Consider the following 18,598-nt stretch of genomic DNA (forward strand, 5'->3'; position numbering starts at 1 on the left):
TATACACTATAACCTGCTAAATTTTGATTATAATTACACCATTTGACTCTACCACTATAACTAACTAAATCTTAAATGTGTGTGTGTGTGTGTGTGTGTGTGTGTGTGTGTGTGTGTGTGTGTGTGTGTGTGTGTGTGTGTGTGTGTGTGTGTTAATATATTGAATAAAGTATGTATAAATGGATGTGAAAATTACAGAGTACCAGAAACTAGAAGGGTGAGGATCAGGGCTCCCACTCCTGGGTTTTTCCACCCAGATCTGGGTTTTTTGATTCTCATCTGGGTTGATAGGTTTTTTTCACAAAAATATCTCATTATCTGGGTTTTTTCGGTAATTTTTAATTTTAAGTCAAAATTTATTTTTATTTCTTGTAAATACAATAAAATTTAATACATTTAATAACAGTTTACAATTCTCTTAATTTTACATTCTAACAATACTGATCATAATTTGTAATATCTCAAGTGCTTGTACAAAATACTACAAATGTAAAAGGATTTCAAAGTTTTCGCAGGATTCTACACTATGAAATTACGCTTACATGTTCATACATGTAAGCATACAGGATCGTGTTACTAACATGTATGCGCAGCCTATTGAGCAGGCGGAAGGCGGTCTTTACTGCACAGTCTTTCGTGATCGTTCGTGGTATTATTGCATTATTTGGTGTGATTTTTACATTTATGCGTGTACTACATACAGTGATATAATAAATTTAAATTGTAGTGACTATTTCTATTTTATGTTAATGGATTAGTGATTTATTTTTTATTTTATAGAACATTTTAAATAAGATAACTGCTAATTAGCCATACCCACAAATTGCCACAATGTCTGAAACTTGTTCCCCAAAGAGAAAGATGAGTAAATGGTGGTATACTCAAAATTTTAGAAATGAATGGTTAAAAGATCCGGAATTAAAGGATCGGTTGAAAGAAGACAGTAATGAAAAAGGTGCGTCTTACTGTATTTGTTGTGAAATGAAATTAAAGAATGCCAATAAATCGATGTTACTAGCGCATAAAAATACAGTTAAACATAAAAAAAAGTGCAAATATTGCTAAGACAAGTTCAACGTTAGACACGTTCTTCACAAAACGTAAACCTACGGAGAATGAAGAAGTAGCAAAGGCAGAGTTAACAATTGCTGCACTCATTTCTGAGCATAATATTCCATTTGCGCAATGTGATCACCATATAGAAGCATGTAAGAAAGAATTTCATGATAGCAATATTGCAAAACAAGTTCAGATGAAGGCGACTAAAGTCTCTTATCTTATACAAGATGGCATAGCCTATCATGAAAAAATATACATTTCTAACATATGCAGAAACAACAAGTTTTCAATGATAATAGATGAAAGTACAGATTTATCTTTATCGCAAGTTCTAGCTGTTGTTAGATATTTTTGATATTCAAAAACTTGATGTTGTAGATGTGTTACTTGACACTGTTTGTGTCGAAAATGGTACTTCAGAAGGGCTTTATCAAGCTGTAAAAGATCTTTTCATAGAAAAAAAAAAACATTCAAATAAGTAATCTCGTTGGCTTTGATAGTGATAATTGTGCCACTATGATGGGTACTAAGAGTGGGTTCCAGTCATTGCTAAAAAAGGATGTACCATCAGTATTTATAATGGGATGTGCTAGTCATTCAGTCAAAGTATTACCATCATATCTAGAAATATTTATAAAAGATATCTCTTGTTATTTTTCACGTAGTAGTAAAAGATTAAACGAGTTCAAAATGATTCAAGATATTGTAGATACTGCTAAGCATGAAATCCCCAAATTAGCACAAATACGTTGGTTATCCCGTGGCAATGTAATAAAAATTATTAGTCAGCAGTGGGATGCGTTAGTTCTTTATTTTCAGTCTCAATCAAAAATTGACAAAATCGATGGTGCAGTGAATATTTACAATACTATGATCACCAAAGCATATGTTGTTGTTTTTAGGATATGTACTGAGAAAATAAACTGCCTGAATATTGAATTTCAATCTGAGCATTTCAGATTGCACTTACTTCATTCAATGGTTTCAATTGAGTATAAAAATATTCTTAGTTTTTTCATAAAAGAAGTCATTACTTCGTGTAAGCTGGTTGAAATTAATCCAAGCAATGCAATAAATCATAAGCCTCTAAATAAAATATTTGGGAGGCCGTTGTATGGCCTTATTAAATTCACCACCACTTGGTGACAGTGAAAGCAGGTTTAAAAATGATTGTTTAAAATTTCTTGTTGAACTTTGTATGGAAATCAGAAAAATATTTCCTCTAAATGATGATGGAATTATTGCCAGTCTCAATGTTCTTTACCCAGCAGTGATACATGATCGTGCCAATTCGCCATCCTCAATTTTCCATTTAGCAATGCAGTTCCCTCACCTTGTTTCTGAAGACAAACTAGATCTTCTAGATGATGAATGGAGATCATTTCGTTTAAATCAAGATTTAGATTTCTCTTACAAACCAATCCCTGAGTTTTGGTATCTGTTACGTAATATAAAAGATGGCTTTAATAATTCTAAATATGAGATTTTATCTAACTTTATGACCAGTCTAACTATTTTACCTCACTCTTCGGCAAGCGTAGAAAGAATCTTCTCCCAAGTAAACCATATAAAAACAAAAGCCACAAACTCCCTTAAACCAGAAACTGTGAAAAATCGACTAATGGCAAAACAGGCGATAAATAGATCTAATCAAAATTGCTATACATGGAAACCTAAATCAGAATTGGTAAAAGAAGTCATACAAGGAACTTGTCATAAAAGATACGAAGAACGTTTGAAAAAATGAAAGAACTTCAAAAAATAAATGTGGAGGGAACTGAATGGGATGAAAATTCTGATTACAGTTAAATAAAAGATATTTTTGCATGGTAAGTTTTATCTTATTTGTGTTGCTATACTATATGATGAAAACTAGGTTTTTTTTGGGTTTATTTAAGTTGCAATCTAAGTTTTTTTAAAATTTGTGAGTGGGAGCCCTGGTGAGGATAGTAGAAAAGGAAGTGTGGTAGATATGTGAAAGGTGAAAGAATGTCAATATCCAGAAAGTTATGATGAATGAAGAAAATTATGGGCTGAATTACATAGCCAATAGAAGGTGGGTGAACTGTAAAGTAAAATTAGTACAGTAAAATACAAATTAAAAAAAATAATAATAAAAAGCGGTACAGCTGTTTTTGGATAATGGTCAAATATTGGTAAGGCAGATGTGCAGAATCTGATGTCAGCTGAAGCAAATATTGATACATGATCAGGTAATTTCATCAGGGGACTACACCTGATTATGTTTCTGCATTTCTATACTTGTCCATAGTAGTAGAAGAAAGGTGAAAGGCCAAAAAAGCAACAGAAATGTAATTAGCACTTTCTAATACAGTATGGACAAGGTAGTCCTAATGCAGTTCATTTATTAAGGTAAAAATAAGGATCAAGTTATAAGATATGGTTAATATAAATATGTAGTGTTTTGTGTAGGATTTAAAAGTTGTTATTTTGTGGAGATTGGAATTCAATAATATGATAATTCAATAATTTGGAACAAGCACATGGTATAGGGTGAGATATTAAATTGAGGATAGGGAAGAAAAAAAGGAGTATTTAAATAAATAAAGACAAAAAATAGCAATAGAAGTAGGATAGTAGGAACATTTGTATCACCTTCGTATACACTAATAGTTTTACGAATGGGAAGAATGGTAGAAATAGAAATCAGAAAGATAAAAAACAAAGAAAAAGAATTCAGAATTAATATTTTGAATATTAATAAGAAACCAGAAAACTCTGTCCTTGTCTTATATTTTCAAAATAAAATGATGGATAATTTGGATATACATAGAACTATTAACTTATGTAATGACTTGCTACATATTAATATCAGATTTAGATATGCTAAACCATTTGGTCTTAAAGCATGTAACTATAAAATAATAGCTACAAACCTCCACAATATTAACATTGGACAGGATATATGTGTTTGCCACAAGCCTTCATTTCTTAGATACGTAGATCCTAACCATAACCACATTATAACCGGCAATTTAGATATAATCCCATATCCTGAGCTTAGAGATATTTTATCACTCGGTTTTAAGTTTTGACCTAATCTACCTATTAATAAATCAACTTTTAAAAAACTGTTATATCTAGATTTATTAAAATACTGCATAAGATCTGCATACAAATATTACATACCGGTTGAGGCATACCACATGTGGCTTTTCACAATGCTAAATATCATATTTAACAAATATAATCAATTGAAATTCATACCGGATAATCTAAATAATACAAAATTAATAAATAAGCAGTTTAAAGAAATACACAAACATTTTGTAATTACTCCGGTTGACAAAGCTGCTTGCAATTATTCTATTATATGTAAGTCATATTACATAGAAATTATTAAAAATGAACTGCAGTCCAGTAGCACATACAAATACATAGCATCTTCCCCTAATGTAATAATCAAAAAACTAATAGCATTGCATAAAAAATTAAAGTACAATAACCTAAAATATCCATTTATATGTGGTTCACCTATTGCATTTAGATTCATAACATCATGTAGAGATAGTTATGCTAAAATTCCAGGTAAAACATTGGAAAAGTTACTTAAAACTATATTAAATAATATAAATAAAACATTACAATAACTAACTTACCGATTATAAATGCAATAAAAAATAACAATATTCAGCAAATACAAACCTTTGACTTTAACTGTTTATTCACTAGTATCAATCTCGACAATTTAAAAGATGTTCTCCAAAAACTATATTTGGAACATAAAAAATGCTATAAAGTTTGATTTAACCTACTGGGATACTCTAATAAATTTATGTATTTTTAAGAATTACGTATATGACAGAACTTCGTTATATTATACTTACAAGAGAATGGCACCCCTATGGGAAGTCCAGCATCCTACATAATTGCAAACCTCTATCTATATTCTACAGAAAGAACATTCCAAGATAACCTACTTATGTTGAGATACGTAGGTGATCTATGTGTGTTTAACTGTCCACATTTTGTTCAGGATTACAGCAAATTATATACGTAGATTATATATATTATATACTTCTGAAAAAACTAACAGTTCTGATACTATAGCAAATTACCTGGATCTTCGTATAGAAATATTCCATAATAATATAGATGTAAACGTATATGTAATAAAAGAGACGCAATTAATTTCAATGTAGTCGGCCTTACAAACTGGAAATCTAATATATCGAAATAAGTGCATGCTAATATCATTTTATCCCAAGGATTGCCTGAGGATTGCTTCTATTTGCAATATAAACACAACCTGTTCAGCAAACATAATAGCATTGTACAGTGTTGATAAATAATAATTTCCCTACCGCTTACCTGAAATACCACTTCAGGAAGACGATAAATATAATTAATTTCAAAAATTTTTTATCTGAACCCATTGCTTCAATATAATTACCATAATTACGGATTTAGAGGCATGTATATTATGTACATAGGATACACTTTGCTTTCTTGTTGTCTTACGGCTTAGAAAACTTGTACCCAACGGCCTGCAAATTATAGTGTATCATTTATTTTATTTTATTTTATCTTACCTTGTTTTATAATCACACTGTATATACTTAAGTTCACGCTGAGGGACATGCAAATTCAGCTCAGGCCCCTACTGTAGGAACGGGTTTGCGATCCCGGGCATACCCGAGCTACAACTTATATCTTGTATTGTCTTTAAACTGTCCTACACTCTTTGTTCTTATTTCTCCGAAATTATTAGGGTATTTCTTATTTGTACCACTATATTTTCGCCTTTATGGAGTTCAGGTTCTATTATTCCTACTCATTTTTGGTACCTATGTAATACAGGGTGATTTTTTATTCATTATAATATTTTAGTCATCTGAAGAACTTGCAGTATTGTTTAGAATCAGAAATTAACATGTGAACTAAATTTAGCAACGTTGGGAAAGTGATGACACAACATGTTCTATATATCCTACATATTTATGAATATGTGCAGCAGTCACATTTTTAAAGCATTTAAAAGTGATCCTTATTATTGTGGGGAAAGTAGCAGCATGCAGAATAGAATTTTTTTATTATTATTATTTATCGTACTTTTTGGAACCTATGTAATACGGGGTGATTTTTTATTCATTATAACATTTTAGTCATCTGAAGAACTTACAGTATTGTTTAGAATCAGAAATTAACACTTGAACTAAATTTAGCAACATTGGGAAAGTGATGACACAACATGTTCTGTATGTCCTCCACATTTATGAATATGTGCAGCAGTCACATTGTGAATTTGTGAGAACATGCTCTAACGTTTCCTCCAGCACAGAAAATTTTAATCTTGCTTTCTACAATGCATGAGTGGCTTGTGGATTCTTCTGAAACACTATGCTACCCTAAAGATAAAAACCACATGGATTTAAATCAGTTGATATTGGAGGCCTTCCAGTCCTTTACCATATACCTCAGGGTAGCAGTTTGAACCACCCTGTTGTCAAAAATTTCATTGGAACTGAAGGTCAATCCTGTAGAGCAGTGGTTTTCAACCAGGGTTGCTGCGACATACTAGGGTGCCACAAAAAAACATTCCAGGGGTGCCGTGTAATTTGGGTTTAAGTTATTTAATTTTTATTTTTTATTATTTTTTTTTTTTTGAAATTTTATATTTATTTCATTATAGAAAGGTGTACAGTATCCATTGTACCATATCTTTTTAATTTTGTGGTGATATATAATTTGTATTATGAATTATAATTTTGTTTATAATTATATTATTATAATAACTATCATGTAACATATTTTTTTAAAATATTATATATATACACAGAAAGAATCGGATTATTAAAAGGTCGAAAACCATTGTTTGGTGTTATTTCTTTTGGCCTAGGGTGCAATGAAAAAATTACTGTGACACGAAGGATGCCATGAACCAAGAAATTTTGGGAACCTCTTCTGTAGAGTATTCAGTGTACCAACCAAACTCAAATCTTTTGCTACAGAGTACAGGTGGGCAGGAGCAGCAGTGCACAACACACGCTTCTTGATTAGACCGGAGTTTGAGCCCATGATCATCAAATATGGAGAATGCGGAAAGGTCAGGGAATGACCACCGCATATCCCCAGAACAATGTGGCCTTAGTTGCTAATGGTCCTTAAAAAAAAACCAAATAACAAATAACAGCTACAGAGTAATGATGTTGTTGTTGCAGAAAATTTGAAGCTTGCAAAACTGCAAAGAAAAGAAATAGTATGATGAATAAAAAACCAACCACTATTATATGTGTACTAAAATGTGAAAATAGTATTCTTAAAAAATATCTCACATATTGCACATAAAATGAATTTCAAGTTGCCACCAAAGGAATTAATGACTTTTCCACTGAACTGGAATTCTTGTCCATAGTTACACCAATAATATCACACTAAATTCCACCTTCCACTTTGTGAAACTGTGCCATGCATAAATAGTTGCAACTTTTTGAATATCCACCACCAGTTCCTTAAATGGTGATCCCCAGATAATTCTCCAATGGGTGAAGAAAATGTACTCAACTTCATTCCATCTAAAACTCAACACTGTCTTATTTTTTTATAATCTCCTTCTCCTATGCTCATTTTCAACAACAAAGAATTCTAGATAAGATAACATATCTTTATTGGGATCACCCTGACCTCTAATCTATCTCTTTCTCAGAATCTGCGGTGGTATCCCAAAACCACTGTCAAACACCTAGACTCTATCCAAAAGAGGGGATTAATTAATTTGAGTGTCACTGTACTCAGGTTAATTACTGTATTTTCCAGTGTATAAGATGCACTGGAAAATCTTTTTTTTAAATCTTTTTTTTTTTACCCCATTAGTCCTAAAACCAAAATGCGTCTTATACACCTAGTACTGAGAGCTGTTTTTTAATTTTTGAATTTTCATTAACACTATTAACAAGTATAAGGTGAATGGCATGGACCTTTAAAGGTAGCATAAGCGGGTTACATATCTTCGGTACATGTTACCATGGTGTGAAATAATTACGTTGCTATTTGCGTGTTTTGATTTTCGTTCTGTTAACAATGTCAATACTGTAAGTAGTAATTATTATATTTAGGTGTTTTGTATTTAAACTTTATTTTGAAGAAAGTGGAAATCTTATTTTTTTTTTATTCACAGATAATGGCTGAGTTAAATAAGGACAAGAGGATTTCTTATACCGTGGGCTATATAAGTTGCTTGTAGTAGCTTATGCAGAGATACATGGCAGTAGTGCCATGTATCTCTGCATTTCAGGGCCACCATCAATCAAAAAAATGATTAGAATTTGCATCAACAAAAAGATATTTTAACTTCAATAAACAAGGCGAAAAGATGTCTACAAGGCACAGTGGCCAGTAGTAGAAGCAGTTATTTTGGATTAGGTTTTAAACCAGCTTAAAAATGGAATAGCAATATCTATTGAGATTGTACAAATGGAAGCCCAGAAATTTTCCTTAACCCATGGTATCTTAGATTTCAAAGGTGAACCATCTTGTTGCTAACTTTCTATGAAGAGAAACGGGCTTTCCATGAGGACTCGAACAAAGTTGGCTCAAAAAATGCCCCCTGAATATGAAGAAAAAATTAATTCTTTTCAGAAATATGTCATCAAGTGCAGAGAGAAAAAAATTATTGAAATAGGACAGATTGCTAATATGGACAAAACACCAATAACCTTTGACGTTCATTAGCATTAGTAAAGGCATATGATGCAAGAAAGCAAGCTTATGCAGCATCAGCCAAAAAAAAAAAAAAAAACCCCACTTCCACTTCACCCCTCTGTTCGTTCGAAATACCTGTCCAGCTGAGCCTTAAATTTATTTAGGCTATCAACTTTCACGACAAGGGATGGACGTCTGTTCCACCAACCAACTACCCGCTGGCTAAAGGCAAATTTCCGCACGTCTATCCTACATCTGTCTTTCCTCAGTTTGAATTTATGCCCTCTCAGGTGATTATTCTGAGCAAGAGGAAGAATCCCATCAGCATTGAGCATGCTCAAACTATTCAAGGCTTTATACACCTCTATCAGATCACCTCGCTGGTGCCTAGTCTCCAGACACTGTAATTTGCAAAACGTAAGCCTTTCTTCGTAAGAGTACCCCTTTGTTCCATTCACTAATCTACATCCTTCTTGAAATGAGGCCTCCAGACCTGGATACAGTACTCAAGGTGTGGCCTGACCATTGCCTTATACAAGGGAATAATCACCTCCTTATCCCTGCTAGAAAAATTCCTCTATATCATTGACAAGACACCATAAGCTACTCTTGCAGCCCGTCTGCACTGCTCAGAGAACTTCATATCTGCCTGCACAATTACCCCTAGGTCCTTTTCATTCTCTACCACTGTCAGTGTAATACTACAGAGTTGATATGTTGCTCTGGGCTTGCTGTTTCCCATAAGTAGTACTTTACATTTGTCAATGTTAAACTTCATTTACCACTGCTCAGCCCATCTGCTCTGCTCAACCTTTCCAGATCCTGTTGCAGCAGCATAGTGTCAGTAGTGTCTTTGACAACCATGCCAACCTTTGTATCATCTGCAAACTTGGACATTAAGCTTGATATACCATCATCAATATCATTTATAAATACAGAAAACAATAATGGACCCAACAGTGAACCCTGAGCGACTCCACTAATAACATTAGTCCACAATGAGCAGTGTCCATTGATTACCACTCTCTGTCTTCTCTCCCTCAACCACCCCTTTATCCATAGCAGCAATTTGCCTCCAATGCCACACTGCTCCAATTTGTGCAGCAGTCTTCCATGTGCAACAGTATCAAAAGCCTTTCTAAGATCCAAGTATATAATATCAAAGTTATTCCCTGCATCCAGTTCTTTTGTGACTGCATCATAGTATCCAATCAAATTGGTCAGGCAAGACGTCCCCTTAACAAAACCATGCTGTGTCCGAGCTATAACTGAAGTCTTGTCTAGATGATCCTGCAGTGCTTCTTTAACCAGTGCCTCCATTAATTTTCCTGGAACAGAAGGTAAACTCACAGGTCTATAATTACTTGTGTCAGCCTTTGATCCTCCTTTGCAAATTGGGGTCACAATTGCACATCTCCAGTCTATGGGTACCTCCCCCTGAGTCCAAGGAAGCTCTCATAATTATGGCTAAGGGTTTGCTTACTTCCTTTGCTGCCTCCTTTAATATAACTGGATAGATCCCATCCTCCCCAGGTGCCTTTCTTGTGTTTATCTTCAACAATTTCTCCTCCACTTTACTCTCAGTTATTATAAGATTCTCTAGCTTACTGCCAGAGTTGAATACACCTCTGGCATTCCCCTCGCTGAATAACTCCTCATGTGTGAATGTCGATGCAAAATATTCATTTAGTTTGTTAGCTACCTGAGCAGGATCATCGACAGTTGACCCATCGATGTCAAGTGGACCAATCTGATTCATCCCCTTCCTTCTAGAATTTACATAAGTAAAGAACTCTTTGCTGTTTTTCTTTGCATCCCTTGCCAAAGGTTTCTCGTAATCTCGTGTTCAATCAAATAAAACAGTGAACTGTAAAGGTGAAAAGTCAATTTGCTTAAAATGTTGTCGCGTTGCTCCGATGGAACAAAACTGCCACCCTTTTTAATATTTAAGAGAAAAACCACTCAGAATAATTCTACACATGCATGAAAATGAATGGATGGACGAAGGCAGAATGAAGAAATGGATAAAAAAGATGTGGAACCGAAGAAATGGAGCATTGATAAAAAAAAAAAAAAAAAATTCACTTCTGGTGTTGGATCACTTAAAATTTCACATGGCAAATTTAATTTTAAAAAAAAAATTAAAGTTAGGCCTCCTGCCAACTCAAAATTGGTAGGAAGCCTGACTTCTCAGTTTCAACCACTTTATGTATCTCTCAACATGAGAGAAGAGTGGAACCGTTGGATGATAAACCCAGAAATCCATGAATATACACCCAAGGGAGCACTGAAACAGCCAAGTATTGCACAGGTGTGTGAGTGTTAAGGATTCCTGTGACGAAATAGTACAGAACTCTTTTAAAAAGTGTGGAATCAGCAATTCGTTAGACAGGACTGAAGACAATTTTTTGTATGAACATTTGGATGATGAAAATGAAGAACAGAATGACAGTGAAATTAATTTTGGTAGTGAGAATGAAAGTGAAGGTGACTATTCTGGATTTTAAAATCTCTTTTAAAATTTTATAATATAAAATCTCTATTTTACATTATTAAAATTCTTATAGTTATATTTTTAAATGTTTAAATATAGTTATATGAAAAAAGAAACTGTGATTTATTTATTTGCACATTTTATTATTAAAAATTTGGGGTGCATCTTGTACGCCAATGCATCTTATACACCAGAAAATATGGTAATAACCTGCCTCTTGCAAAACCTCTCCACTTTCTGTCACATACATGTTTAGTTTTTGCCAAATATCTTTTCTATTGATTTTTTTTTTTTTTTTTTTTTTCTATGTTCTTTTGAATTGGTATCCATAATTCTGCATGTATCTCATTTTGCCATTCGCCATTCAGTTCAACTCCAAACTCATAGAATTAACTAACTTGTTCTCTTCCTAATTTATTCTTTCTTTTGCCCTTTGGAACAATTTCCTCCCTATGCATTTCATGAAAATTTTAGTCAACAGCAACTGAAGATTATTGTTTGCAATTATCTTCTGTCTTCTCAGCCTTCAACCTATACATAGTACTAAAGTACTATAGATTCTAATACCTTTCATCTTTGAAGCAATAAAAAAATATTGTGTGTGCGTGCATGTGTTAAGTAAAATTTTTAGATTAATACATGCGGAAATTATATCAGGTTAGATGATCTGTTCAGTTACATTACAGGCAGGTAAAGTTTATATGGTTCTGACTAATGCTAGGCATGTCTAAAGGCACAATTTAGTAGCAACATATTTGCCTGTGCTTAATCTAATACTAAAACCTAAAACTAATATTATTATCATTATTAATCCATTCATCCACATGGACATTCCTCTGCTACTGCTCAGGGGCTTTGAACAGAGAAACAGGTATGCATCAGATAAAACAATACTTAGTAAGTATAAATATTGTTTTATCTGATGCATACCTCTAAGGCTTTAGTTCAAATCCCAGTTTGCTGGCATTATCTCCTTTGACAATAAATTTAATCTATATTAATTTTCAAATGCTAATTTCAGATTAAAAAAAAAATGGCCTTACTAACAAAGCACAAAAATGTATTGTAATTAATAAAGCTGTTATTCGGACAACAGAAATTGGTATATGCATGTGTGATTGTTTGTTTTGTTATTTCTCTGCTCAATGTCCCTTTCTAAGCAGTGGAGGAATGCCCATGTGGATGAATGGATTTATAATGATAATATTAGTGTTAATATTAGTTTTAGTTTTTAGTATTAGATTAAGCATAGGCTTAATCTACTAAATTACTATTAAATGCATCTTTAGACACACTTAGTGAGTAGTGAGCACCATATAGACTTAATCTGTTTGTAATGCAACTGAACAGATCATCTATTCTCACATAATTCTCCCATAATATGGATTCATCTAAAAATTATACTTAATATCAAATTTCATGTGCATATAATAATTAATTATATACAACAGCAGTACATGTAAATAAGTAAATACTAAGTAAAGTATTTACTTCATTTTAAAAATAAATACTTATTATTTACTTTTAAATAAAGTAAATAATAATAATAAAGTATTTATTTTTTGTATTCTGCTATACTGAGAAAAAAAAAAATCTTCCATTACTTTAGCTGATTTATATATTTAGAGCATCGTGTACTATACGCTGACATCACCACGTTTGGATGACTGGTTAAATTCTGACCATATTCAAGAAGCTCTTCGGGCCACACTTGATAAGAATTATGCTGATTTGGATCCGGTGTTTAATATGAATGTTGATGAAGATTATGATTTTCGTGCATCTGGAGTGTCCAGGAATAGTTTCTGTTATGTCTATCTTGATTGGATTCAGTTTTGTGCTTCTCGTAGAGAAAAGGTAGGTGTTATTTTAAATCTTAAATGTTTAGATTAGGATATTGCTTGCATTAAATGTTAATAATTAATATATATATTAGTAATTATTATCAGCTAAACATCACTGATCACAGTGTATAATTTCAGTATTTAAAAATATAATTTTTAAAATATAGCTTTTAAAAATTATAAAATGTTAATTTTTAATTGTTTTTTTTTTATTATATTTTTAAAAATTGAAATCACACACACACACACACACACACACACACACACACACACACACACACACACACACACACACACACACACACACACACACACACACACACACGTGAGTCAGTTAAAACCTTAATTTTAGGGTTATGCTTTCTATCCTCTAGATGTTTTTTGCAATATTGGACTGAACATTACTGCTTAAGTGTTAAAATTTCTAAATTTAAATTTTGCCTAATGAAGTGCATTTTTCTTAATAGAAATGTTGTTCCCCAACCATGGTTTAGTCTAAAAGCACCATTAGTTTATAGTTTTATATGAATTAAAAAAAAAAAAAAAAAAAACTAACACAATAGTTGTAAAACCAAGGTTCAGCTGTACAAGGTCAGATATGTTGCATCTCCTCATACTTACAACCATTGTGGTTTCTTTTTAAAATAAGATTGCTTGTTTTCTTCTCAGAATACACTAATGATGTTTTTTGACTAAACTTAATTTCTCCCAGTGAAGCTACTGATCCTCCAGACTAGCATCACTGGGATCCAGTGCTTACGGCCTAATCTCTGGGCTAATATCTTAGGCATCTGCTGTGTTTGTCATGTTGTTGTTGTTTATAGTTTTGTGGCGCAAAAGCTGCTTCAGCTATATTGTGCCATTTGTCGTGTTCTGCAACCCCTGGAAATTCAAAAAGGAAGATCCTGGTGGTTGAGAGAGCCCCACTTCAACACAAATTTATGACAGTACAGCGGAGTACGAACGGAGGGGTGAAGTGGAAGGGGTTTTTTTTTTTTTTTTTTTTTGGCTGATGCTGCATAAGCTTGCTTTCTTGCATCATATGCCTCTACTAATGCTATTCTAGTTTAGTGTGGTATTTTTAATTAAATTTAAGCCAAAATTATGACTCAGACCAAATTCCGCATCCCTTATATCAGAGTGACAAATATAAGGAATGTAATGGTTACATTCCTTATATGGACACCATGGGCCTTCCTTGCAATCTATCTACAATGCTCCGAGAACCTCATGTCTGACCGTATCGTAATACCCATAGTGTTACGATACGATACACTACCAGCTTTATTTTAACTCCACCAAGTGTATAAGTTGTTTTGGGGGTTACTGTTCCCCAAGTGTAATGCCTTACACTTTGCTTGGTTAAAGCATAGCTGCCATTTTTCTGATCATCCCTGAAGTCTATCTAGGTCATTCCTTACACTTTGCTTGGTTAAAGCATAGCTGCCATTTTTCTGATCATCCCTGAAGTCTATCTAGGTCATTCAGAAGAAGTTCTGCTTGGCAGTGATTATTAACTACTCTACCAGTCTTTACATCATCTGCAAATGTAGACATCACGCCCTCTATCCCTTCATCAATGTCATTTATGAAAATTAAAAACAACAGTGGTCATAATGCTGATCCTTGTGGAACCCCACTTCTTTCATCAACCCAATCTGAGGAATAACCATTTATCACAACCCTCTGCCTCTTGCCCTGTGATTCCAACCTGTTCCAGCTTATAAATTAAACCGGTCATGTGAGACTGAGTCAAATGCTTTGCTGAATTCCAAATAAACAATGTTGAAATTATTCTCTAAATCGAGCTCTTGAGTGACCATGTCAAAATAGCTAACCAGATTAGTTAAACATGATTTTCCCTTTACAAAACCATGCTGAGTATCCTTCAGGATTCCTTTTCTATCTAAATGATCCTGAATTCCACCCTTGATCATTGTCTCCATGATTTTCTCTACTACTAACCAGCCAGTAATTTCCCACTTCACTCTTAGAACCACCCTTTTGTTATTAGAGATACATTGGCACTTTTTCAATCCAGCGGAATCACTCTCAAGTCCAGCGATGCTCTCATAATTAGCCTCAGTGATTTAAATGCACTCACTTGCCACCTCCTTTAAAATCATAGGATATATGCCATCAACCCCAGAAGCCTTACTGGCCTGTAGGCTCGAACGTTTTTTCATTAAATAAACGTGAAATTTCAATATCATTAATTACTTTTTTTTTTTCCCAACTTCACTCCCATAATTTCTCATTGAAATTGCAACTTCAGCTGGGGTATCTAATACTATCCCAAGCCCATTACATAAGGGTCTGATCTGGTTTGTCCTCCTCTTCTCTTTGCATGTATATATGTGAAGAATTCCTTGTCCTTGCTCTTTGCCAGTGATTTCTGATAATCTGCCTTTGCCAGCGCAGCCTAACCTTTTCTGTAGCACAGTTACATCAATTTGTAGCTGTTATAGGCTTCAGTAATTTTTATTGCTCTCTAACTTTTCCATTCCGTCTTTTTCTTCTCAAGTAATCTGGCAATTTCGTTATTCGTCCAACTTGGAACTTCCTCGTGGAGTATTTTTTTAATGGTATATACGCATTGAAAGCTTCTGTGATTAATGTTTTAAAGGTTTACCATGTATTCACTCTCTGTGGAATCACTACTACATGGCCTAAATCAGAATGTCTTATAATGGAGGATTTTAACTTCCCAGATATTGACTGGAACTTGTGGGTTGGTCACTTGCACACTAGCAAGACTTTTGTGGATTTATTGGATGATTGTTTTCTGCAGCAGCATGTTTGAGAGGCAACCGGAGAGGGTAATACTCTTGATCTGGCTATCAGCAGTGATAATTCGTGTATTAAGAATTTCCAGATAAAGGAACCATTAGTTGACAGTGATCACAGTGTACTGATGTGGGATTTACTTATAGATATAATTACCATCGGGGGTAAAGGAAAGGGTTTTTGCTTCCATAAGGTAACTACAGTGGTCTCAGACAGTTTTTAAATTCTGTACAGTGGGACCAACTGATGATTTTACCAACAACAAATTTCAAGTGGGAAGTATTCAGGTAATTAATTGTGGAAGCTGCTAGATGTTTCATACTTATTAAGAAATACTGTTCAAGGTTTAGGCCTAAATGGTTGTCAAATGAACTAATGAGACTTGTGGCAGAGAATAAAAATGCATGAGATAAATTATCAGGTGACACAGAAGCCTATGGCAGATATAAGCTAGTCCGTAATCAAGTCACAAAGGAGATTAGGCAAGCAAAGGCAGATTATAAGAAATCTTTGGCAAAGGATACTAAGAGAAACAGCAAATATTTCTTTACTTTTATAAACTCAAAAAGGAAAGGGATGAATCACATTGGTTCACTTGATATCGATGGTTCGATTGTTGATGATCCTGCTCAGATAGCAAACAAACTGAATGAGTATTTTGCATCTACATTCACACACAAGGAGTTATTAAGGAAGGAAAATGCCAGAAGGTTATCAAATTGTAGCAGGGTACTTAATGATTTTGTAATTTTTCAAAGTGGAGGAGAAATCTACACTGAAATACCTTACAAATCACTCCCATTAAAAACAAACCTTGAGGCAGTTGCAGTGCGAGTCAACGTTAATTTTGACTTGACTATCATCTTGCTTTACTTGCTGCCTAATCAAAATATAATCTACTAGAAGAACTAGTGGCACAACTTCCTCAACCCTACTTCATCCTAGGGGACCTCAGTAGTCATCATCTGTTATGGGGAAATCAAAATATGGACAAACGAGGACAAATTATAGAAAAGTTATTTGACCAACACAATTTGATTACTCTCAATAATGGCACACACACCTATACGCATTTACCTACAGGATCTACTTCAGCTATTAATGTCTCACTATGCTCAGCATCCATATATCCTCTATTTGGATGGACTATTCATTGCAATCCACTGGGTAGTTACCATTACCCAGTGATATGCTGGATTGATACAAACATCCTCCACTTTTCTAACAGAACTGTCAAATGGAACTATTTCAAAGCGAAATGGGATATATACAAACAGCTAGCAATACTGGAAGAAAAGCAGGTTCAGCAAGCATTGATAAACTTAGCCACAGAATATATATCTAACCAAATACTAGACAGCAGACCAAGCGATTCGAAAGCAATCCAAAAAAATATCAGTATGCTCAAAATTTTGGTGGAGTAATGAATGCAGCACAGATAAAAAAGAAAAGAACAAAGCATGGAACATCTTCAGGATGTTTCCAACAACTGCCAATCTCATCCACTTTAAACAGGCTCAGGCAAAAGCAAAACGTATTAGACAGACTAGCAAAAGGGAAGCATGAAGAAGTTTCACCTCAATTACAAGAACTACAAAAACGCAAACGATATGGACCAAAATACAACATATGTACTCTAAACATCCACGCATCAACCTTCCCATACTGACTTGTGTTTTTTTTTGTTGTTGTTGTTTTTTTTGGTTTTTAGGAGCATTAGCAACTAAGGCCATATTGCTCCGGGATATGCGGTGGTCATTCCCTGACCTTCCCGCGTCCTCCGTATTTGGTGGTGACGGGCTCGAACTCTGGTCTAATCAAGAAGCGTGTGCTACCTGCTGCCCCATACTAACTGTAAACGGTTGTGATGTTACAACACCAGTGGAGATTGCAAATGCATTGGGCAAATCGTTCATGAAAATCTCAGCCACGACATCTTACACACCTCATTTTCAGGTACGCAAGGCACAGGCTGAGAAATATTTCATCAGCATTTAGTGCTGCATACAATCTCCCCTTCACAATGATAGAATTGCACCATGCTTTAGCCACCACCAAACTCAGTGCAGCAGGACCAGATGAAATACACTACATCATGATAGCACAACTTACTGAACCAGCCCTTAAGACATTGTTACTTTTTTATAACAGAATACCTTCCCGGACAAATGTCATCACGCTTATGTTTTGGCATTTTCAAAACCAGGAAAAGATCCTGCAAATCCACAACACTACTGACCTATTGCATTCACCAGCTGTATGAGCAAGGTCCTGGAAACCATACACAACGGTTCTCTTCGGCTTGCACTAGGGGCATTCCGTAAATCACCAGTTCAGAGCTTATATGCTGAAGCAACTGAAACCTCTTTAGATCTATGCAGACAAATGCTTTCGTTAAACTGCACAACAAAAGTCAAAGGGCAACTAGACAACCCTACTCAGAATGGACTTTTCTCGCCCAAATGGGAGAACCTTTACAGGACCTATCCATCTAAAAACCCATCAACAGGGATACATCTGCATTCCCTGCTCGGTGACTGGTAAATTGACAGCATGATACAGCCTACCACTCATACAGCTCCACCTTGGATGTATCACGTACCGTTATGCGACCTTTCACTCACATCGTTGGGGAAACACACCTTACCCCAACAGAACATACTGCAAATTCATGCCGTATTGAGAACACAGCATGCAGAGTACACAACAATCTACATGGGCAGATCTAAAACTGACACCCATATTGCTGCAA

General features: G+C 34.4%; 1 protein-coding gene across 3 annotated transcripts in view; it reads left to right on the forward strand.

Annotated features, from left to right (window-relative positions):
* The window catches only part of pcx (pecanex), a 743,348-nt gene that overhangs the window by 594,397 nt on the left and 130,353 nt on the right, over window positions 1–18,598 (forward strand). For all 3 annotated transcript variants that reach the window (XR_016547122.1, XM_090376780.1, XM_090376781.1), the window contains one exon: window positions 12,842–13,072. Coding sequence is in view for 2 of the 3 variants with exons in the window: in XM_090376780.1 (XP_090232906.1) it covers window positions 12,842–13,072 (231 nt within the window). In the remaining variant the exon portion in view is untranslated. The remainder of the gene's footprint in view (window positions 1–12,841; window positions 13,073–18,598) is intronic.

Source organism: Mastigoproctus giganteus, chromosome 6 (assembly GCF_048544385.1).
Source record: "Mastigoproctus giganteus isolate SK-2022 chromosome 6, ASM4854438v1, whole genome shotgun sequence".
Lineage (NCBI taxonomy): Eukaryota > Metazoa > Arthropoda > Arachnida > Uropygi > Thelyphonidae > Mastigoproctus > Mastigoproctus giganteus.